The 25680-nt window shown below is 33.8% G+C and overlaps 3 protein-coding genes across 3 annotated transcripts; 2 read left to right on the top strand and 1 right to left on the bottom strand.

The window, feature by feature from the left end:
* Positions 1-257: 257 nt before the first annotated feature.
* On the bottom strand, positions 258-11993 carry TRIADDRAFT_57312 (uncharacterized protein; the record flags this gene model as incomplete). The annotated part of the gene is made up of 15 exons (XM_002113263.1): positions 258-357; positions 426-527; positions 618-745; positions 816-935; positions 1021-1071; positions 1156-1209; positions 1287-1395; positions 1569-1628; positions 1765-1895; positions 1997-2089; positions 2743-2844; positions 4683-4879; positions 8787-8937; positions 11161-11266; positions 11896-11993. 15 exons carry the CDS (start codon positions 11991-11993, stop codon positions 258-260), a joined length of 1602 nt encoding a protein of 533 aa, XP_002113299.1.
* A 1067-nt stretch (positions 11994-13060) lies between these two features.
* On the top strand, positions 13061-17740 carry TRIADDRAFT_57311 (uncharacterized protein; the record flags this gene model as incomplete). The annotated part of the gene is made up of 10 exons (XM_002113624.1): positions 13061-13184; positions 14545-14630; positions 14771-14993; positions 15164-15255; positions 15459-15499; positions 15646-15801; positions 16311-16433; positions 16602-16737; positions 17204-17340; positions 17503-17740. The coding sequence occupies 10 exons, from the start codon at positions 13061-13063 to the stop codon at positions 17738-17740; spliced, it is 1356 nt and encodes a 451-aa protein (XP_002113660.1).
* A 2203-nt stretch (positions 17741-19943) lies between these two features.
* On the top strand, positions 19944-25434 carry TRIADDRAFT_57310 (uncharacterized protein; the record flags this gene model as incomplete). Its single annotated transcript, XM_002113623.1, has 13 exons — positions 19944-19993; positions 21574-22013; positions 22461-22698; positions 22784-22887; positions 23085-23216; positions 23426-23478; positions 23570-23603; positions 23687-23818; positions 23955-24049; positions 24458-24520; positions 24605-24682; positions 24832-24864; positions 25297-25434. The coding sequence occupies 13 exons, from the start codon at positions 19944-19946 to the stop codon at positions 25432-25434; spliced, it is 1590 nt and encodes a 529-aa protein (XP_002113659.1).
* Between the last annotated feature and the right edge of the window lie 246 nt (positions 25435-25680).

The following is a 25680-nucleotide window of genomic DNA, read 5'->3' as shown; positions in this document are numbered from 1 at the left end:
AATAATATTTACATTTTCGCATAGCTAGCAAGCACCAAATAGATACGATAAAACATATTCCATTTAGCTAAATGACAGCCGTACGACAATTGTGTCGTAGCCAAGAATTAATTTCATCAGAATATTTATCAATTTCTTCTTCATTACCATGGATTTACATATCGGCGTAAATTTATTTTTACTAGAATTCTAATAGCATACGATTTACAGATAATCCACAGTCGAATACACTGACCACTTCAAATGTAATTGAAGCTTCATTGTCCACCACCTTTGTTAGCATTGCCGTCATTTACACGTGATAGCTGTTCAATCTTTTTCCAAACCTCGTCTCTATCTTTTTCTTTCCTTTTCTCCCTATGTAGCAAGTCGTAGATAAGTAACTAATACCTGAGAACAGTTACAATTGATAACTAGACTTTTACCTTTGTCTTTCTCCTTTATAGCTAGCAGTTAATTCTTCAAATAATTTACCATTCATTTCCATAAAAGTCTTAAGTACGTTATACACTAACGTCACAATAGTTCTAAATATGCAACAAATATCAATGTCATAAGAATTCCTTATCCATAAGTATACTTCATAAGTTATTAACAACTTAAAGATTAGCACATACTGATTCCAATGTTCTCTTGAAATTCGATATAAACAGGAAAATAATATTGGCATAATAGTTTCGGAATTTTCTTCAATAAGTCTTACTATGTATTCATTGTTCCAAAAGTATAACGCTCTTTCTGCAACCTATTATAAAATAATTTTCAAACATAAAATAGGCGTATATTAACGGTCATAAGACAATCAAAGCACAAACCTGAAAATGAGGACTGGATACGCATTTGGCAATTTGTTTAAAAAGAGACTCCTGGATTTGCTGAAACTGTGCGGGGCCAACAACATCAAGAATCTCTTCCACTTCACTCAGAAACATCACCTACAAAATGTAAATAATATTTACATTAGTATCGCCCACTAAGGGATAAAGAATAAACAAGGCTCAAATAGAACCAACTTTATACCTCCTTTTGACTGCTAGTCTTAGGCCAATACCTTAAAAGCCCATGCAATACCTAATAATTTTAAAATTTTATGTAGATATTTGTAAAATATTGCAGTAGAAATATAAAATATGAACGTAAGCTAATAAAACTTACCCCTTCAGAAAGAGTAACATCTTTCTCCAAATACTGCACCACGCAGTAAGCAAGCTACTCGGAAAAATAGTCAAAATAATATAAATCTAAAGACGAACTGTATACTTCCAGTCAGTCAAATTCGTTATTACCTGTGGATGGTACAAACTTAAAGATTTGGCTTTGTGTAAAGGTATTAGTACTTTCTGTAGAAATTGTTTGTGTTCATCTTTCAATGGAAGCGCAAAGCCATTGATAATACTGTATTAGCCCAAATAATAAAAAAGTTGTCAACGATGATACGAGTAGATATCTACAAGCTCTAATCTACGTATCCATGAAGCAACTACAATTACAGATAGGACTAGGTGATAACTTTAACTATGCGAAATACGATATTTTATCAGCCATTAACATATATCGCATAACCATACCTTCCTAATATTTCCAATAGTTCTCCAATTCCATTACAGTTTTCTGTCTCATAAACAAATCTAGGTAAAATCATTATAAATTAACCATAAATACACAATATATAGTATTTGTAATAATTGCATGCATGCAGACACTATACTGTAATATTGATAAACATGAATTAAACTGATAAGCTTCTCAATAAAGACGGCATACTTCAAAAAGATATTGTTAATTTGCTTCCTTATATACGCCCGCAATCCTAGGAATTTTCCATATATTCGATGTAAAACAGTTTTTAAAAGTTCCCTTTCCCTTGGATCTTCACTATCGAACAGTTCCAGCAACTACAATCATAGCATGAATTAACGTCCCGTCAACAGGGTGATAAAAATTTTTTCCTAAGCACACGAGGATTGCTGATAGGTAAATAAAATGAGTACTTTACTTGTAAAACAAATTTCTGATCAATATATCTCTTCGCTGTGAATGGCTTAAAATCTGGTGACTCCAAAAAGCGAATAAAAAATTCATAGACCAACTGCAAATACGGAAAGTATCGATAATGAGAATTTAGTATAATCCAAAATTAAAAAGTAAGAGTTGAATTATTCAATATAATAAACGACGCATCGACAAGTACATGTATTTAATAATTACTGGATATGTAAATCGTAGCTACGGTTACGTTTGTGTATGTGTATCCTTGATACTAGAATTTTATTTAATTTATTTCTCAATTAAATGTTGTAGCTTTTACTAGCAAGTAGTACTAGTTGTACTGGATGAATCTTAAAAATGTACAATAGCGGTCTGAGCACTATAACATGAAACAATTTATTTACGACCTGTGGAATGCAGATATTTCACAAATAACACTGTACTGAGAAAATTTTCCATATTAAAGAATTCTACATATGTGATATGACTTTAGAAATTGTAAGTATAAATAGATAGTATTATGAGCATTGCAGTATTTACTTCAACGTTTATGGATATTCATCTCAGTATTTTGTGATGCTATACAATGAACTACACCTAATTATTGACACAGTTGTACATTACTACTAAAAAATGTCTTAGCAAGTGCATAAAGATAATATGTGCGGTGAAGAACTGATCAAACAGGCAAGCAAATTTCTTACTCTGCTTGTTATATTCATTACATTACATAGGTCATTATAACAGTTGAACCTGAAGATGAGGCCATGATGCTTCCAAAGTCGGTTCATCTTCCTCGGGATCGAAATCAGGATTATCAGATGGCGGTAAGACTCTGAAGATATTGACGTCCACCTATAACATATAACAACCTTGCTATTAGTTCTTGTCTATCTTATCAGAAGCCCTGTAACATACTATGAGAACATTTTCATTCCTTTGTTAACAGAAATATTTGGTGTTTAAATCCAAGAAATAGTAAATTACTTAGATTGAATAATCGTAGAGTATTTTTGATACTACATTACTACCAGAATATTTATTAATTTGTAAACAGTCATGCTTAAGTGAGAAGTATGCGTACAATATCATTGTCATTCTCTTAACGAAAGCTAGGCCTCGCTACTATAGGTAAATCATTTAAATGGAAGGGGATATTTCAGTAATAATGACGTTATTAGTAACGATGAGATGCTAGTAAACAATATGAATCAGTAAATAATGTATTTAGTCCTATAAAAATAGAGTTCTTTTAATTTTAATTTCACGCCGATTTTTTCTTATATTATATTTAGTGAACACCCCAAAGCATTGTAAATGATAGCGTTGTAACTAGGAAGACTTTCTAATAGCAACCATAGCTCATCACAGTAGTATAATTTAGCGTAAAATCAAGTATGTATTCCGTACAAGTTCGATGCCTACTGCATTTACACCTAAAGTTAACCCTGTAGCGTGTTGTTCAAAGGAGCAAAAGAGCATCCCTAGAATAGGAATCTTTCAATTTATTGCATTATGAACTGGCATTTATTAACGTGCGTAAAATGGTGAAATACTACGTACCGTATACCAATTATTAAAATTTAGTAATTAATACACGATCATGATGATAACGTTAGTACTAATCTAATAAATTCAGAATTGCGGTATAATCTTCAAATTATTAGTTTAATCCAACGTGAAAAATTTGATAAATTGTCGTGAATATCATGCTACTGTACAAAATGTTTATTTTCTCTTTAAATATAGAAAAAGGGGAAAATCGGACTTAAACTAACGTACAAATACCGTACTTTATGCCAACATGTAGCTATCCATGCAAGAATTGTCAAGGCACATAGCAATAATTTCTATATACTTTGCCATCTAAAGAATGAATAAGCGTACCGTACATTACATGTTTAACAAATGTTTAACAAAGAATATATGTACCGTATGTCATCTCAATATCAATTTTGATAAATGCTAAAACTAACGAAATACGTATAATGCTATAATCTATTTCTTGCCATATTCAGCTACATTATATTTCGGGCCGATATTAGTATCAAAATTCTACATTGAACGATAATCTAATAATATCTACACTAACCCATATATTCGTATTGCAATTTTATACTATCTAAACCAGTCTATAATATTATCTATTGACAGTTACAATAAACAATTGGGTGAATAAAATTCGGAATTGAATTTCGTGTAGGTATAAAAAGATAGTCACAAAAACTAGAAAATTTGTGAGGGAGCTTATCAACGTATATATTATACAATTTAACATCGATTTTGAATAATTACTTCAACAGTTGACTTTAACAAATAACTGTTGTCAAACATACAAGTATAGTATTAGCATATTCTAGTGCTATACCAACAAAGTAAATCATCGTTTGTCTGCTTTATTTTAGTACAAAAAAGGCAAATAATCGTTAGCAGTCAAGCAACTGTAACGAAGAATGAGAAATTCTAACTGATAAAAATGTGACTATAATAACACAACTCTAACTCTAGCTGTTGAAGAAAGATCCAATAGTCCATCTATACGTACAACGAAGGCGTGGATATATACGCGTACTATACTATGTCATCTCTGGAGCAATATTGTGCAACAGTCCCCCGCTTTTTAGCCTTTCATTTAAGTAAGCCGATTACAAATGCTAAACGTGTGCATGAGATATAACGATAATGGAACTTACCAGCTTGACAACCTCACTGTATGTCGATTCTACGATGACTTTACGTCCTGCAGAAATACAATCAATGAGATCATTGAGCGCCGCACGCTTGATTTCTTTATTCCTGAGATCACTAACAGGATCCATGAAATCGAAGCAGTAGCAACATTGCTGCAACTTCTTGATAAACAAATCGTTTAATTCTTCGCCTTGTGCATCTATGATAAGCCAATTCAATTACACAACATTAAAAATCAGTCATGATGATACAATAGTAACAGTGGATGTAATAAACATAATTTATAGTTTCAAACTTGATTATGCTAAGTTATAGAGTTGCGTGAATATAATAGTGCAAGTAGTATGTAATACCATTACTGAATAGTTAACCGTTATTATAATCACGTTAAATGGAGCGAAGAGTGATTAATTCTGAGAATATGCTGATTAAAAAAATTATAGATATAACTCCATCCCCTTCCACTAAATCGTGGGAATACTGAGCAATTCATAAAATTATAAAGAGTTGGATGACAAATGATTAATTACGTTGCATTTGTCGTGTTTATTGTAAATGTAAATGTTATAAAGTTTTCAAATTACATCATTTAATTTGATTTTATTTGGGGGTATTGCGACGTTGTTAAAACGATCGAAATACTCTTTCGATCCAATCTTCATCGAATAAGTGTAGCCCATAGCAATCGCAAGCTACTACTGAACAATTATCTTATTTCACAGGCATTGAAGCAGAATGGCCTGACATCATTCAAGCTGTCATTACATAAGACCAAATCAAGGACAAAGAATTATTCAAGTACAGTATGTGCTGCATTTAGGTATTGGCATTGTAGTAATTAATATAGCATGATCACATGATATAGAGATTTTTATGCTGAATATAACCCTCGTACAATATAAAAAATTAAGAAATGATAGTCATTATAAAATGTGTCATTTGCCAAATTCCCTACAGCGGTGTATACCATCAGATTTATAATGATTACTTTTAACAGTGTATAATTTTATGTAGTACAACTGACTGATAGAACTAAGAATAATCAGGACTCTACCAACTGTTCCTCTCAGTTAAATATTGATCTATACAATTTATCCTCCTTTAAAAAGCGCTTTGTAATACAACTGACTTTAGTCTAAACTCTTGTTATGCATTAAAAATAAGGAAATAAAAAATTAAAGAATAACCCGGACTGTTTTTGCTACACTCTGTCTGTCTGTAATCTATACAGATCCATGTCAGAACAATAGACAGTAGAATTTCAAATGTCTCTTCTACCTTTTCATCATGAATGCCAACACATTACTGTAGTTGGACTTAAATTGACCAGCTCTTAATCTACAGTGGCCACTACGACAATGAATAACCGCAGGCGGAAAGCTATTTTTGCATGTAATTTAATTCGGTAGGCCAAACAATTTATAGTAGTTTAGAAAAATTAATTAATAATTATCATTTATGAGAAAATACGGTGTCGGTAGGAATCACCTGGGCACTAATTCCGTGCTACATTGACGCGTGCTAAAAATTGAACTTTGCGAATTAAATACAGTCATTCACATAGCAATCGTAAAATGAAAATGGAGAAGGATCTCTTGTCGTAACCTCTTTGCAATACTGTATGGCATACAGTATCTCTCCATCGTGGCATAGTCCAGATCATCGACTCTGAGATAACTCAAAAATATAAAACACTGAGTGATTGTCAACTCCCCGATTGCATAATCGTATTATACTACTATACCGTGCGATAGCGTGCATCGATACTACAACGACATCGCGATAATCATGGATTACGCTGACGAATAGTCTATTTTGTAACTTAAAAGGTCTAATTGAAGATACGATTTACTTCTAACAGGATAATGTATCAAAAAATGTTCAATTCAGGATGTTGATGGAAATGATATCGATTTTATAAAAGGGTAGATTGTTCATGACAGGCACGATATCCAAAAACGGATGATTTTACTAATCATTGAAAAATATCACATAATCAAAAATACGAATAATTTATAGATTTACAGTATTTGTACCTGTCAGTAGGAATTAGGGTTTCTAGTTCTAATACTCAATGGTATTATAGTACTGTACGCTCTAATATGTTTATATGCATCCAATTTCAATTGATCACCCTAATAAAAATACCCTTTTAGCTACCATGCTTTATATTGTTAGGATCTGTCGAGAATCCTCTAGGAGTCAATAGCCGTGCACGGCAGATATCAACACTTTGAAAATATTGAATTTCTAATCAATAAAAAGCAGTCGATTGACTACGGTACCGTATAATTTTAAAAGTCAGTGCCGATCCAGTTTTTCAATGCATTTACACAGTCTATGTTGGACTGTTTTGCTAAAAGGATATTATGTACCCTTATTGTACAGTACTTGAGCGTATTCAGTGAATGTAGATGCAGAGCCTTTCAGAAATGTCTATCTAAAGTGAATACCTAATAATGCATATTTATATAATAAAATATTTATCGCGATCTTCATACTAACACCGTACGCCGTTTCTTACTTTATTATCGTCAGCGCGACTCGTATCTTGAAAATATCCTACTGAATGTATACTATACAGTCATTTAATGATTGGAATTATGCTAGGAGTATATGAACGTATGAAACATAATCAATTAAGTCCACACTTAGCCCAGTTCAAATATGACAGAAACTTGGAAATGGATGACACTGAATAAATCATCAAGTTAAATAAACTATAAAAGAAAGTTGAAGCTTCAGTACAACAGCATACTGATTATTTTCATAGAATAGATTGAATATCCACCGAGAATAGTAAACGTTGCACCAGTACTACAGTATGTCCATGATAGCAAGTGGCTTTAGATGACTACCGCATAACATTATGATTTGTTCATTGCAATCAAGATAGAGCGCCATGAGTTTATTGGGGAAAGTGTTGGTAGCACTTGCTCTTAAGAGATTGGTCTTTGAAAGTGAACGTTGAGTATGTATACGTACACCTCTACCTGTATACTGTACTGTACACACGTCTATCCGACCCCTACTTGTAAATCTATCCTAAGTTCCTAACTGACTTTATGCAATCAAAATAACGCTCATCGCCCAAGCAGTTGATAAAGGGAAAAGCAAAAAAAAAAAAACCAGTGGATCCAAAGCGTACGTCGACAATGCGGTATTGCAGTACAACCGCTAGGATAGTAGAATGGAGTGATGGGGGGGGAAAAAAGCAAGGAATAAAAAAACTGCTTTCAACTTAATACAGTTTCCATTTGATGTTCGACTAGGATGGAAGAAGATTAGAGTAGAGGCTAGGGGAATTCAGATTGGATGGAGCAGATCGATGATGATGAATAAAGTGGAAATGACTGTATGAAGACTGTCCATCAAAGAAGATAGACCATGGTGATCATTGTTGATCAGCAATGATGTTGCGATGGACGGAGCAGCTGTAGGGGCCATAAGTCGACCTAAAAACTACAATCAAGTTGCTATCAAAAATGGGTTGGAAAAGCATATCCATCGATCGATAGCACTGTCCATATTGACTTGACAAGGACTGTAATATGGATGTGAAGGATTTTTAGCATCAAATCCAAAGCAAAGAGTGCCTTATGATATGGTTATTTCCATCTTTTAATGTCTGCAATAAAAAGAAGTGGGGAAATATTACGGACGTACAGTCCATACGCAGTCCATAGTAGCGTTGCCGCGTAGACGACCATTGCTACTTGACCAATGTCATCCAGTAGCGATGGTACATAATCCACGGCAACATCAAATCCCATAGGATGAGCGTGTACAAGGGTAATGGATTGAGTCTATGACCATCAACGCAATCGTCTGTACTGTACTGTGTCCAATAGGTCAACGAGTCGAGTATGGAGAGGAGTCGGTCTATCGGTATAGAGAACAAGTGGACGATCGACACCAATGCATACAAAGCTTATGGATAAACACTACTGTATGATACCATAGTTGAAGTTGGATGAGAAAGCACCAAGAAGTGTTTCCCCCCCCCCCCCCTCCCCAATTGAAGTTACAAACTCCAGATTCTATCACCATTTTCAATCCAACGAAAGAAAATACAGTCAGATCCAATTGAATATAATAACACCAACCTTTAAGGGACTTTAACGTTTGCAGATCTATTGTCGACTTTGCATTGAATCGTGATGAACTTTGACGAAGTTTGACTGCGGTATTAATAACTGAAACGCGTTTTCCACCGTTCAACGCTTGTTTGCCTAAGTATGGTGGTACAGCATGAGCCTGCCCATGAGGAGAAAATGACCGTAATATTAGTAATGAGAACGATATCCAAGTCAATGTTCATGTTGTTCATTAATACCATAAGTACTTTTACTCAATTGTTAACAATAAGAATCATTCAGTAGTACGTCTTAAAATGCAACCTATCAAGGATATCATTAAGGCTAAAATGATTGCGATCAATTATCTGCCTACATTGACATTTTCCATAGCCGAAATTTCTGAAAAATTGCCTGTCCTCAATGATTGTCCTACTAAGTTGTAAATCGATTCAATTCAGTTCAATCTTGCACTTCAATGGATGCTTCAATTGTGCAAGACGGTAATATCCGGTAGATTCTGTGCTCGTCGTCTCCAAATTTGCAGATATTGAGAGAAAGTGCCAGTTCAATTCCAGTAAGGATTGGTCGATCCTCTACTACCAGATTAATATTCACTTCTACTCAGTTTAAATAGCCAACGATGGATTACCAAATCGCGTAGCGACAGCAAAAGCTTTGAATGCAGTCTTCTGACCTTCACAAACGTGATAAAAACTCCTGTCTGGTAAAGCGGTATAGTACAGTAGAGTCGAGTCGTCGATGTTGATGCGACAGTCTTCCACAGTACCATGGACTGTATTATACAGTAGATAGTCCAGTACGTCCAGCATTGACAGTACGGTACAGAACAGTCCAGTCCAGTAGTCGGAGTCTACAGTACTGTGCACTGTGACCTATAGTACTGTGCATTGTAGCCTACAGTACACTATGCATACACTAATACTGTACTGTACTGTACACTACAGTAAAACGCTTGCAAACTCAGTACACAAAGTACTGTACTACAGGAGAAAAGAATCTTTTCCTTTTTTCTTTCCGCTACAGAGCTGTACAGAGGTACCTTGTCGGAGTGTACTGCGATCAAAAGTGACCGCGAAATACAGCCTTTTTAGCCGTCTCGAACTGTCATCATAACAAGATGGACAGCCAACAGTGCAAGTGTGCACTGTACTGTACACTGTACAGTCATGGATTCATGGTACAGCATACTGAGTAGTGAGTGCAAAGGGGCGACACAGTAAAACAACATCATCTTCAAACTACAGTACTGTACTGTACAGACTACAGTATGTACTGTAGGATGCTTGGGCGCATGAAATCACAAAGCAACAATCTACAGTACGGAGGAGTCTCAAGTCCAGTGTTGTCTGTATTTAGTCTCAACCAATACAATACAGTTAAGGTATAGAAAGGCTTTACACTCTTCAGTATGGCATCTTTCTACATTCGACGGGTAGTCATTTACATCGACTTGAGATCGATTGGATTGGAGATAGACTTTAGATCGATCACTGTCTCCAGACTACTGTTCTGTACAGTACTGTGTTCTACTGTACTGTACTGTACACTGTACAGTCTGTACTGTAGGATGCTTCGACGCATCAAGTCACTAAGCAACAATCGAATGCACGCAGTCTCAAGTCCAGTGTTGTCTAGTGTATTTAGTCTCAACCAATACAATACGGTTAAGGTATAGAAAGGCTTTACACACTTCAGTATGGCATCTTTCTACATTCGACGGGTAGTCATTTACGTCGACTTGAGATCGATTGGATTGGAGATAGACTTTAGATACTGTACACTGTACTGTACAGTACTGTACAGTACAGTACTGTAAATCACTGTCTTCAGACTACAGTACAGTACAGTGCACTACAGTACTGTACTGTAGGTCTACACTGTACTGTAGGATGCTTCGACGCATCAAGTCACAATGCAACAATCGAATGCACAGAGTCTCAAGTCCAGTGTTGTCGGTATTTAGCCTCAACCAATACAATACGGACGGTTACGGTATAGAAAGGCTTTGCACACTTCAGTTAGTTCAGTATGGCATATTTCTATATTCCAGGGGTAATGATTCACATCGACTTTAGATAATCTGCGATACAGTATGGAAATGTTAAAATCGCCTAAAAGATTTCTTTTGGATAAGAAAATTACATAATTGTCATACACTATAGATAGTCAATGCCATAATGATAGACAAACCAATCGAATTCTTTTCTATTTCAAACAAATCTGGTAAACTATCGTACAGTACTTGTGTCTACTATACCGTAAATAAATAAATAACAAATCAATCGATAAATAAATACTATTACAGTGCAATATCTCTACTGTACTCTACTACTGGACTACAGTATTGTTCAGTGACAATTGAGCACAGGTATTGCATTACCAAGACAGCACCACATAACTGTTTAATAGTGTGCAAAACGGTATAGTATTTCCGTGCATCATCAAGATCAATTGATCCTTGCAAGGTACTCCATATCCACAACCCACTGACATCAATCACGAATCAATCATGTTCAATCTATTCATAAAAAATACTATCTAAGTTTAGATGACTGCTAAAGATTGAATGCACACATTTCAGTACAAAGTACCTTGTCATGCGCTCAGCTGGAGAAAAAAATAAATAATGACCCGGGATAGCCGAAATTAGTTCCTGTTTATTAGTAGTTCTTATCGTTAGACGTGAATTCTGTACAGATATCCGCAACTATTATAACGCGATTACAGTCGATGGATGGAACGCTTGTACGTCGATAAACATCCACCACAACGGATCATTTCGTTTGGTAGAAGTAGCTACTGTATGGTGCCGTATGCTAATAAAATGATATAGTATTGCAACTTTTTAGACGTCAAAACATGGACTTTTAAAAGACTACTTAAAAGTCCCCCATCAAAGTATGGCCAACAATATCGTAGCAAAATATCAATTGATACTTGAAAGTTTTAAATTAATCCCCCAAATTTTCAACCATGCTTGTATTGTAACCGTTGAACTACTGTATTAGCCTGTATACTACACAGTATAGACATAACAAATGAAGTTTACAATCGGACATCACTCAATACGAGCTCATATATAGACACTAATCGCAACATGCGTATATATTCAGACCTCAAAACCTCCGACAGTTGCACCCGCCGTGCCTTAAGTTCTAAGCTATCATTGCTTTTGTCTGCAATTGAAATAAATCTAAAGTATAAAAACTCCATATAGACAATGAAAAGTCCTTGTGTGTACTATCAATGCCTCAAATAATGTTTCTATTTTGTAAAATGATTTCTCCTACTTCTATCATCGTATACACTATGCAGTACAGTGAAAAAAAACTGCTTTGAGTGATATGATTTTCATCTTTCATATTTATATCTCAGCGATTAAAATGTCATTTGAAGTCGTAGCAAAATGAATGAAATCGATCCTGTACTTGTTATGTATTAGTGGTAAACTGTAATACTAATCCTTAAGGTTCGAACCCTACACTACAGTAATCGAATGAACTAATTATGAATTTAAGTAGATTAGAGAAGTATATTGTACCGCCTTTATGTACAGTACTGTATATAGAATGTCCGAGCAATGTACTAGAAAAAGTATTTTTTACAATGATCATAGACAAATTAACTAATTATGAATGTAAGTAGCTGAGAGAAGTATATTGTACCGCGTGCATATTAGGTTGTAAAGTATGCACTTTATGTACAGTATATATTGTCATATATATCTGTATATAAAATTAAGAACCGTATACTATATTACTGAAAGATTTTTGTGGCTCGAACAATACTTTTTGTCAGTCCCATCGCGTATATACATTGGAATTCATGTTGAATTATATTAGACATTCTATCCTGAACACAATTTTAGCGCAGCTTCTTTCACAAATTCAAGTTCTATCATTTGGTTCTTCTTTCGCGAATTGCATATATGATGTACTGTACAGTACTGTACAGTACAGTATATCTGCAAGTACATACCGTACAGTATGCAAGGACTAGCATGAATTATACTGTACGTGGATTGTGTGGCATTGTGCCGAATATCGAGTACAGTAGTCCATCTGTCCATGGTAGTATACAGAGTGTGGACTACTACAAGTACAGTATAGTACTGTACTGTACTCGGTATAACGACTGGTTAACATTCAAGGTGTGCTTACTGGTACAGTACCGTACAGTACTTATAGCGCGTGGATCTGAAGGTGAGTACTGTATGTTAGTACGGTAGGGTTGTACCATCGATTCCGACGAAGAGGCCGTTGTGCCTAACAGTTAGCCTAATGGCCGACGTCTTTGCAGAAAAATTAGCACATTTCACCACTTCCACTTCAAAATATTTCACAGATTTCAAGAAAAATCGCCAGGTTGGATCTGAATCGACGTCTTCAATAGAACTATGCAGAAGTGAGTATATTCAGGAAAGGAAATCTTTGCTTAATCATTCAACCATGAGATATTCTAGTACTGCATCGCGATACGTTTGCCATCATGATTGCTAGGCACTAGCATCCAATTCTGCCATTCTCATTGTGCTTGCAAACACGCATGGTAGTGCAATTTGTGTAGGCAATACTAATATACAATAATCTACAACCAAGAAATGCAAATGCTAAATTGAAGTTAATTATTAACTTGCAAATTTGGAATATCGTGTAGTCGCAATCGTATCTAAATCAGTGATCTAATGCGTTAAGATAGCAAACTACTGTAGTACAGATATGCTGAAACTACATCGCAATATTACAAAGCTGCATACGTACAGTATATTTAATTTCTACTATTTGATGATGACAGTACGAGCTAGGACTACTCTCTAGGGGCATCGTATCTAAATCAGTAATCTAATGCGTTAAGATAGCAAACTACTATAGTACAGATATGCTGAAACTACATCGCAATAATACAAAGCTGTATACGTACAGTATATATAGTTTCTACTATTTGATGATGACAGTACGAGCTAGGACTACTTTCTAGGAGCATCGTATCTAAATCAGTAATCTAATGCGTTGAGAAAGCAAACTACTGTAGTACAGATTTGCTGAAACTACATCGCAGTAATACAAAGCTGCATGCGTACAGTATATCTAATTTCTACTATTTGATGATGACAGTACGAGCTAGGACTACTTTCTAGGGGCATCGTATCTAAATCAGTAATCTAATGCGTTGAGAAAGCAAACTACTGTAGTACAGATATGCTGAAACTACATCGCAATAATACGAAGCTGTATACGTACAGTATATGTAGTTACTACTATTTGGTGTCGACAGTACGAGCTAGGACCGCTTTCTAGGGGCTAGTATTTATTTATCAATGTTTTGGTATATTGTAACCGTAAAATACGTAGTGTGCGCATATTTATTCGTATACATGCTGTAAATTTTACATTGCTTAGATACTCGTATGCGCATAATGCTTTACAAATGCGTAGCTACAGAATGTGTGTGTACATTCATTAATTATTGGCTTTGGCAATGTATCTGATACGTATCTCAACAATAATCTTTTGCTCATGAATTGCACTACATAATGTTGAGATATATTCTGTCTCTTTGGCGCTTCACATCAGATGCTTTTGTAAGAAAAAAGTCCACTCCTAGCATTATAGCTGAAAGCTAGAGCCAATCTATAATCCAGCACAAACAGTAAAATTAGACACTTGAGGACATGCGTATTGCCAAAATTGAATGCTAAGTCGATAGCTTAGTGTATGTACGCTATGGTCATAACTTTATTGCTTAATTAATTCCTACTTCGTAGCGGAACACAATCACTATGTACAGATGCCTCCTCTCGAACAATACATGGGATCTTCCGTAGAACAGCGGCGTCAATTAGTCTACCAGGTAAAGCTAAATTTTAATGCAACTTCTAACTACACATGTTTTCACTATCGTAGAGTGCATAGCCAGCATCTAAGTAATAAATTTTGCTGTCAGTATTGATAATACTTTAAGAAAGTATCATTTTCGATTTGATTGCATAGACTTTAAAAATAGGTGATATTGTTGATGGAATTGTAACCTCGAAGAGGCCCTTTGGATTATCTGTGTTACTTCTCAGTCTCTATAATCATCGCCAACTCCATATGTCCAACTTGGAAATTTATGCTTCATGTCATGCGTCCGAATTTGAAATTTATCCGGATAAACCCGTTCATTCTCGATTAAAACAGATTGAAGATTATGCAGTTGATGATTTCGTAAGAGGTACAGCAACTGGAAACAAATTTTAGCATTAATAATTCAGTAGTAATTGTATGACTACGCCCAGATCCTGTACTATTTGTCTTAAATATTTTGCTTGCAATTTTTCAACCACCCTTCGTATTATTGATTATGTTACATTCACACAAGATATTTTTGACCTTTTACTATAGGAGTGATCTATAAAATTGACATTTCCAGTGATGAAATTATGATATCTCTACAGCAAGAAAAACTCTTAAAACTATTCAAGAACGTTACTCTTGTAAGCTAATATCGACGCTAAAATATCAATTTATTATTATTATTTTATTTACAATGACAAAATTCTTTCTAACGGTGATGCTTTATTAAAATTTTCACTTGTAACACCGTACTTCACTATACTTAAACACCTTTACTAGCACTCTATCAATATTTACTAGAAATTATTCAGAAAAATAGTACTAACAGTTATAATAATTATAGGGAATGATTGAAAAAGCTGATATTCCATACTTTTGCACAGAGTAAGTTGAAATAAATACCTATAAATATGGTTAAAAGCCTAGCAATTGTGGCAATTTTGACCTGTTTGTTAGCAATTAGATAGGCGAACCTAAATTTCATAATTCTAAAGATTATATATTATTCTGTTTTATATTTAACAATTAAGAAAAATAATGAAGAGTCGAGATACCAATTGGGAAGACTATAACCAGTATCTAAAAAAGCAACCGGCTTTTTACAATACAAAGAGCATCAATACTTTATCCAATCTTCTAGGAATCGATAAAAAAGCTAAAATAGCTTTCCTTAATGAGCAGCAAAGGTAGACAAAAATTGAATGTATCCTTTAATTTCTTTCGATAGTTGTTGAACTTATGTTCGGCTGTATCAATACAGATAATTATATTGAAATTTACGAGCTTATTTAACCCGCTTCCAACCACTCTCTACCACCTATAAGTTACCCAAATGAAAACTTCTACGACAATCTCCGTACCAATCAGAACCGAACTTGGTCCACTGATATGTCAGCTAGGAATAAATTTAAATATTTACCGTAGTACCAAATATATCGATAAATTAATCTATGCCATATGTATATTCCATTGTACGTAGTCTGGCAATCGCAATTGAGTATTTTAAACAAGGAAATAATTCTGAAGCAATGATACAAATTCAGCAGTCCTTAAAAATCGATAAGAGCAATTACGAAGCAATCGTAGCCAAAGGAGCAATGTAAAATTCTTAAGAAAATTACCAATAGCGTTCACAATTAAAAATGCCGACAGTGTCTAATATCAATCTATCAAAAAATTTAACTCCAAACTTTAGAATGGCCAATGAAGGTCACTTTGAAGCTGCAATAGATTCCTTTGAAGAAGCACTGCAACTAAATCCTAAGCATCGGAATGGTTTAAAATATCTATGTGAGACGTTGCAAACAATGGCTGAAAGGTAGCCGATATGTACAGTAATTTGCTGTCTATTAAACACAATGACGTTAGAATTTACGAAATCAACATATTTCTCTTCTCACACGATGGCTATATTGCTAAATGATATTATTAAGCTTAGTTAAAATATACTCACTAATAATTGTGAATTGACTTTCAATTTCTCTAGATCAATTAATGATCTTGATTACCGTACTGCAAGCAAGTTTTATGAAAAATTATTAAAGTACAATCCAGCCAAAGAAGCAGAAATCGGGAATAAACTAGCATTGTGCCGTGAAGCCATTCATAAGCGTGCTGCATCAGTAAGTTATTTCCTATAAGGCTTACAACAATATTTAAAGTTCAAGCATCTGCAAGATTGTGTTTGTATAAGTTACGATTATACATTTGGATGATGACGTATAAGTATCTTGTGTAATACCTGTATCAAATTCGATCACCAGCAAAATTAAGCTGACTCAATAATTTATCTGGAAGATATATTATTCCTAGTACAGACTGCTTTGCATTAACGCAAGCCACTGATGTCACACTCTTCTATCATAAATTTCGTAATTGTCACTGAAGATTATTTTAGTAGTGTAATTATAAACTACTGTTAAAATTCTGCCAAGTAGCTAATCAAAACATAACTTTATCATTACTATTACTACTTGTTTTTTAAAGTAAAATCGTACCCATAGTAGTCCATACCCTCAGTTTAAATAAATGATCGCAAACGCTACGAAGACATTCTTACAACACTTTAACCATTTTGTAACCTAATAGAAAATGAATTCATCCAAAGATAAAGCAGCATCGCGCATACGTCAAGAAAGCAGTACTAACACGAGTAATCTCCACAACATTAAAAAAATTTTAGCGGCTGAAAATTTATCACCAAAGTCTCATAATTCTTCTAAAAAGTAGGTGGAAGGAATTCATTACTAATCTAAATATTCAAGAATTTTCACATTTAAAATTAGAATGTATTTAATTATTTGATTATTAATTACAGTTTATTATTGCGTAAAAGACTACTTTTGCATGAATTATTTAATATTAATAATTAAACTGTTTCAACTCAGAAAAAAGAAGAAAAAGAAATCAAAGAAAAAGATAAAGCGCAAAAAGAGTGGAATTAACAGCTCATGTGAAGACTTTGACAATGATTATGATTACAATGATAGAAAACATAGTAAACATCACAAACATAAATCACAAAAGCGAAAGCGGCAGCAGGATAATTCGTCAAATAGCGATAGTACTACGGATTACGCTAGCAATAGTAGCAGTAGTGCTGAAAAAAAGAAAAAAAGAAAATAGTTTACAACAATGAAGATTGTTAATAAGATGATTTAGCTTCAAATGGAACCCAATCATACACATCATCAGCGGTCGATTTCTCGCCACAAGTTCTTTCCATACAGAGATCGGTTTGATAACTCCTTTCACCGCACATTATTACAACAATTACTAAACATTAGGCAAATCTATTCCATCCATAAATTGCCTAGAGGCTAACATGCGGAAGCAAGATTTTATAACCCTTAGCTTTTCACATTTTGTATCGTTTGTAATTTCACGTTGAAATGTGTTTTATACTAACTATATGAGCTCCTGTAGTGCAACCTGTGTCTCACTATATTTGTTATTGTATACTTTTTTCTAACTGGAACGAGTAGTGAAGAAAAAAGGCGGATATCACAATATTGTAAACGATCCTTCGCCTTAGCAGTGACAGCAATTTGTACGACATAGGTACCGCTCTTACATGATACTATGAGTATTATATATATACTGTATTTATGCATGTTGGATAGCTGTTTTGTACATATAAATACAAATACATGTAAAAATATGTAACCTATACTTTTATTTTCTTCCGATTTGTTCTTAATAACAACTTGATTACCCTGAAATTGCTAATTTCTTTAACTAAATGGAAATGTACTGTATATACGAAAGATTGCTGTACATATTGTTAATGTAATACTTGCTGCAATTGCTACTACTACGCAGTACAAACTTAACAAGTCTTCTTGTAATTAAAAAAATGTTTGTAACCAATGCATTCATATTTGCAACACTAAATCTATTACGATCATAGAGACGGATATTAGCTATCAACTATGATCTTAAGAATGTATACCCGATCCCCAGGGATTTTAGTGATAAGACATAAACGGAATACACGATTTCTAATACAGTACACCTGAGCACTTTCTATAACTACAAAATAGTTTCCATAGTGCAATCTTTGTATAAACAACACTGCAAGTGATGCTTTCATCTTAGTAGTCTTGTTCACAGTCCGGATAGACTAATACTGGATAGTAAGGCTACGAATATTAAGTTACAAATCGTTGATATTTGACTAGGATTAAATTTTTCATTATTGAGTCTTTTTAATAACTTATACATGGCAAGAAAATCACCGCATCTAGAACCAGATTTCATCATATCGACTCTATACTGTTCTATAACATATGCAAAATCTAAAGGTATCTTGAAAATACGAGTAGGAGTAAATGCCTTTAGTAGGCATAGTGTTTTAGCTGTTTACTACGATCATAATATGAGCTATGACAGCTTGCACTACTAACAGACTCACAAAATGCATGAGATGATCGTAGAAACAATAATCTGTCCTTTTACTAGTATGACTTGGCTTAGTGACAGATTTGTATAAATATTCCAGTCAGCCTGTACAGTAAATCGATGTACTTTTCAAATATAAGCTATGATTCAAGACTACTCATTACCGCTCGTGCTAATTAATAAATCGCAGATTTGCTGCAGGCAAATTTGCAAGCAGTCATTTCGAGTTTCGATAGAGCAATTTCATAGCAGACCTGTATAGTTGTGGTTAAACTCTGTAGTCATTCTGCATTGTATAGTATTTAAACTGAATTCTAGATCAATGGATCCCCGAATGTTATAAAAACTTTCCGTTTATAAATTCATGCAAAAATAAATCATCCTTATTCAGCTCCTAAGGCCTAACATTCCCTTCAGTAGATACCTCTTTCTTCTGCAATTGATTTTTGCGTATCGTACAGGCAAACCTTTAGAGAAAGTCGTGCATTTTATCCTACGATAATTCGTATAGGAAATATTGCCTAATCTGCCTTTAGCCAATTTTGTTAAGCAGTAATTAATGTAGCTGTTCTTCTTATTAATTTCCTCTCTGACCGACTGAGGTCTGTCTGAGGCCTTAGCTAAATGTTTTCTAAAATGTAAACATGGACTAGTGCATGTATCCTCAACAGTCTAATACACGAGCTAACAATATATGGCTTAGTATTTCAAATCTACCATTCGTAAGCTAAATTCGAAACTCTTCAAAAAGTGCCGCGAAAGTCTAAAATTAGAGTGTTTCCTTGACAAGTTGGCAGCTAGCGACCTGATGAAATTGGCTACCAAGTAGTTAAGAATTCTGTATTTTATAATAATTAATCAAGGGTGAAATGTGCATCTACAGTTTCATAGAGTAAAAGGTTTTCATTACGATTATACTGAAGCAGCCATGGAAAATTGGGCTAGCGATCCAGATGACGATAGCGACGTGCCTATATGGTTAGTACCTTATCTAGCAAGATGTTTTTCTAGAGCAGGAATCATTTTATGAGTAGATAGAATAGGATAGAGTAACAGCGTAGCAAGAATGGTCTACTTCAGCAGTAAAGTATAACCTGATGCATGCACAGAATTGCTGAAATGGAGTTGTAAAATTGACAGCAGTTGTAGGAATAATGAGAAGTAGAGAAAAAAATTCGCCGCATAAACTGTACTGTAGTTTGGGTAAAGGTCACACTAGAAATTTTACTCGCCCTATGACTAAGCATTAAGCTACATACGCACATTCTATTTTAAATCGTTTAAGATCAATTTGATCCATCGTTTATTATCCTTGAAGTAATGATCGAATTTAGCCTGTAAAATTGACTTAATCTGTTAAGAAAAACACATAGTATAAAGCCCAGTTCAGCTGGATCAACATAGAGAAATAGCCGACTTGATCATTTCCTGTTGTCTGTAATGTGGTAGACAAGCAAAACTATGCAAAACCACTTAGCAGTGTAGTGTAACTTTAGGTCATTAATCTTATTCTTACAGTAGGCCAGTTTTAACGAAGTGTACAAATTCATGCAAAATGGCTAGAGCTAACGGACAGTTGTACTCTAGCTATATGTTCAGCCATGGAAGAATTTTTTATACCACAACAGCGTTGATAACCTTCAACAAAATATGACTATATACGCGTATGCAGAATATGGAGTATACTAAATGTACAGTAGATGATGTAAATGAGAATGATTTACCAAAAAATAGCATACATGATGGGTTGTTAGCTCGACTTATAAAATAGTCTCATAAAAGTATTTGATACATATGCCCTACTTAATTTATTGTGGATGCGCCAGCACGACTTGTTTGAGCAGGTTCAAAAATTTCCATGATTCACTTTCGTTAGATAGTACTTTTGTAAAATTACCTCCGATATTTCGTATCTAAAATATATGTATTAATTAATTTTGCTTGCGATATCTCGCTTGATCTGACAGTATGCACCTGTTGCAAGCCTTATGATGAAAGCAATGTAATAGATATGATCAAAGTTTTACTATTGCTGGTACTGATCATTTTGCACATGTTGATGTTAAATGCTACATATATCAACTGTACTGTACAGTAGATAACTGAATACTTCGATAATCCCAATATTTTGAGCAGACACTGCACAAAAGTAATCATCCTTTAGTCCCAAGATCTCTACTATATGTACTGTATTTATACGTCTATCGTTTCTTCAATGGATATGCTCTCTGTACAGAAAGTACAGTAACTCGCAACAGTAAATGATAAACTAGCTATCAACGTAAAATTTTATCCAAGTCATAATTCTACTTTATTGACGCTTGAGGTACAGTATATAAGAAATTACTTACTGTTAAATCATTAAACACTCGAATTTGTCCACATTTTGTCCTATATCACATCCAAACAACAAAATGAAAGTAAAATATTTTGCAGTTAAATTTTTATTAAAATAGCTAATGCACCGGAACAGAATAGCACATCTACTTTACATCAGTAACTGTTGATGCTTGCTATTCACTATTCCTTATTAACGTTTGAATCAAATCTACGACTAGTCATAGCGCGAAAAAACGGCAAGTCATGATAAAGTCCGATAGCTCTGGCTCAGAGGACATTAGCGACGATATTAGAACACCGCAAGATATCTGTAATAAAAGGAAAAAGTCCAAGTTGGTGTCTCGAAAATTAGATTATGGTCAAATCGGCACAAGCGACAACGACACCCATAGTGAAGACGATACTACTTTTTCCGCGTCGTATAAAACAGGTCATCAAAGAAATCGAAATACAACTAAAGTTCCTGATAATGAAAATATCAGCTGTGGCAATTTCAAGCGCCGTAGGTCAACACGTTTGAAAAAAAGAAATCGAAATATAACTGAAGTTTCGGATAATGAAGATATCAGCTATGGTAATTTTAAACGCCGTAGATCAACACGTTTAAAAGAAAAGAATCAAAAGGCAACCGATAACTTTGCATCTATAAAGCAAAAGTGTATGTATCCTAGCTCTGTCACTTTATACTTTATATCCTGTATTAACTATTATTTCTTACTGCTGGAATTTGTCACATTTCTAAAATTTAAACTAGTGATAATTACAAAGTAATAGTACTATTTCCGTTGTTAGACAATATCAAGTTTTTCGTAGTATTCTTTTCTATTATCGTGAGATGATTGAAAGATCATCAATGATTGGGCGTTTTCAATCATAGTTATAAAATATAGAAAAGGCAATGCGATAAACTAATGTCGGTTAACAGCAAACTTAATATTGCATTACACGCCGTGTGTGAACTTCAATCAGTAATACGCTGTTGATACGCTGTTTTAAAGTCGATTAACTAAAACTCCTTTAAGAAATTATGTACTCTTATACGCTGCATAGGTGAATATAGTTAATAATGTTATACTATCATTATTTACTCACAAACTACTACCAGATCCTGAAAATAATTACGATATATCTGGACTTCAACACCCTATCAATCAGTCTCCGTCGGAAGCTTCTAGCGTAGATTCAGTACAATTGGAATGGCTCGTCTCGGATGATCATGAATCTAATGATGGTTACAAAACGTCTCCCGAATCGGATGTTATTAAAAATAAAGGAATCAATCAACAAAATTATCATTATGATGGGGAGAGTGCGAATCAGTCGGATAATGCATCATCGACACCGTAAATTTATTATTTTGTACACATTCATTTCCTGTATTAACTTACTAGCGCCAATAATGTATGCGTAAATCTATTCCTCCTTCAGACCTTCATCTTCGTATTCTATACGACGGTCAAACAGAATAGCAACAGTTGAAAAAAATAAAGTCAAAGAAGTTACAGCCTTGAAAGAAAGGCTGCAAAATAGAAGTAGGTGATAAAATGATTACGTGCACAGTACTTGTTCAAAATATGTATTCTTTAATTAATTATCTAATGATACAAAGTATCTAAGAAAAGCTACCAAACAAACTGATGTACAGGATAATTTCCTAATTATTACTCATTATGAATTCATCGTTAAATTTACACGTATTGTTGTGTAATTATAAAATTATAATTAATAGAAGCTGAAAGCCCTGAAAGTGAAAGATATATCATCTCGGATTCTGAAGATATCGACAGCTTTGGTAGTAGTAACGACATTAATAGCCCTATGGTCGATAAAATAATCAAACCCCATGATTATAATGCTAATGGTAAGCTATAGTCACGACTATATAGAAAGCAGAACTGTGATACACTATTATTTACTTAATAAAAGTCATTCGATACCATTATCTACTTACTGGTAACGTTTACAGTAGATACTGTGACATCATGTCTTTTGGTAACTGATAACATAAAATCCTAAATATGTACATTTGTTAATAGCACATTTCTGAAGGTTGATTGATTGCTTTTTCAGTTGTATTATCAGATAGTGATGACTCTGAAGCCTTATCAGAAGAAGCTATTGAGGTATATATATATATTTTAATTTCGTATCAAGCCACGTCGTCTAAGGTAATTATTTTGAATAGCGTGTGCTGTCTGTTATGAACACATCTAGGTTTCCGAATATCAAGCTCGGAGGCAGCCATTTGGTAAATAGCTCAGTTATACATGTGAAACAGTATTTACAATTAATAAAAAGCACGAAATATTAATGTTGCTTTCATTACTGCAGAGTTGACAAAATTCCGGGAAAAGATGCATTCACTTGCCCAGCCCTTAAAAGAATGTTTTTGTATCTACATCCAATACATTGCATCTGTAGCTATCGATGATCAATTCGCTGACGAAGTCACCGCCGAAAACGGTAAGTTTGGAATATAAACCATTACCAAACAACAGATTAGGAACGTCATTTGAATTTAATTCTCCAACTGATTAATAAATATTAAAACTTGATACAATTTATGAGAATTTTAATTTTAATCCCATAATTGTCATAGTTGACTATTTTTTGAAGCCAAAGAATCGAATAGAAAGTCTTATTGATGCCAAAGTCAGTATCCTACAAAGTACAGCCTGGCAGTCAAATTTTAAGGTAAAATAAGTAACATATATGAATAAGTTTAACTCTCACCTATACTATCACCATTATAAAAGCATGTAAAAATGCGAGATTATAATTTACGCGCTTTCATAAACGTTTATGACGTGTATTAGAAAAGTTTACATTTGTATACTATGCATTAATTGCGTAACATATTCCGAATATCTTATACTATATGCTAATTACAAGCTATTTAGTTTAACAACAGCAACGATTTACTTTGAGTGCTATAGAGTCTTATCGCTATTAAGATAAGTAACACTTGGATGCTAGTTATAGCCCACAAGAAAGAATGTACATCATGTTAATTATTAAGTTAGATCGTTTTTTAGTGTGCCCCAGATTAACTTTGTTTATATATTTCTAATTATAATAGCAAATATTCTTAATAAATTTCAGGCATCACTAGAAAAGTATCCAATGATCATTACTTACGAATTACCGGGCCAACGAGACTGCGAGGTAAATGTGTACTCTCGTTTATTACTTAGTGTTGAAATTTCTCCATAATTTGTTCCGTAAAAAAATATTATCTATAAAATTAAGGCATGCAGGCTATCAAACAGAATTGCTACCTGGAGTCTCACATTTAATGGAAGAGCCTATTGTCGTGATACTTTTAAGGTATTTTTCAAATTTTGCTTACCAACGATCCATCGTACTTGTTGAGTCGTATCAAAAATACAACAGAGACTTTGATAGTTGTACAAATTAATTTTAATTCTTGTGTATCAATACGTTGATTGATAAGAAATCTACTTTAATTATATCAGGAGATACCAGATGATGAGCCTAGCAAGAAATCGGTAAGTACGTATAAAGATTTGAAAATCAAAGTTACGTCAAGTTAGATTTCACTAATTCTCTCCGATCTTCTTACATATAACTTAAAGATTTGAACTGATCGTGATAACCGCTATACGAATATAGTTATGAAACTGTACATCATTAATTAATTATCAATAATCTTTGCTACACCAGTTCTATTTAGGTAGATTCTGTAAAGTACGATCAACAATCTACCATAAACTGTACCATTACAAATTCAAATTATTTAACAAGATAACCTCAAAAGTAAGGCGATAGCGATCATTCATAATACCAGTTTAGACAAATATATAAATGACTCCTAATTAATTTTTATAATAAAAATGTTAAAATATTTAATCCAATACAATCATTAAAGATATAGTTATTCATCTTATTAAAATTAACATTATTATATTTTTACCTACCAGATAAATAGCCGATATTGCGAATCAGACTGTAGAATAATTGAAACTATTATAAATGACGATAATATCATGGACCAGTTTTACAATCAATATCAAATGTTACTGACTGAGGCGGATAAGTTCATTCAGGATTCTACATAATCATTTACAAATTACATCTATATTTTTATCTTAACAAATTTTTATACAAATTTACTTGATATCATGAATCTAAAAGTAGAGACCTCTTAAGTAAATGTCGTCACAAATACTAACTATTTTGATAATCGGAGTTTTCTGGGCTACCACCAAGCTAATACACTACTATATCATAACATCAAGATAAGTCTGAACTTGAGAAATATTAATATTAAGAAAACTTAGATACCTGTTTTAAGATTCCTTAAA

Source organism: Trichoplax adhaerens, genomic scaffold (genome assembly GCF_000150275.1).
Source record: "Trichoplax adhaerens TRIADscaffold_6 genomic scaffold, whole genome shotgun sequence".
Taxonomy (NCBI): domain Eukaryota; kingdom Metazoa; phylum Placozoa; class Uniplacotomia; order Trichoplacea; family Trichoplacidae; genus Trichoplax; species Trichoplax adhaerens.
Note: the sequence above shows the minus strand (reverse complement) of the source record. Positions and strands in the feature narration are given on the sequence as shown.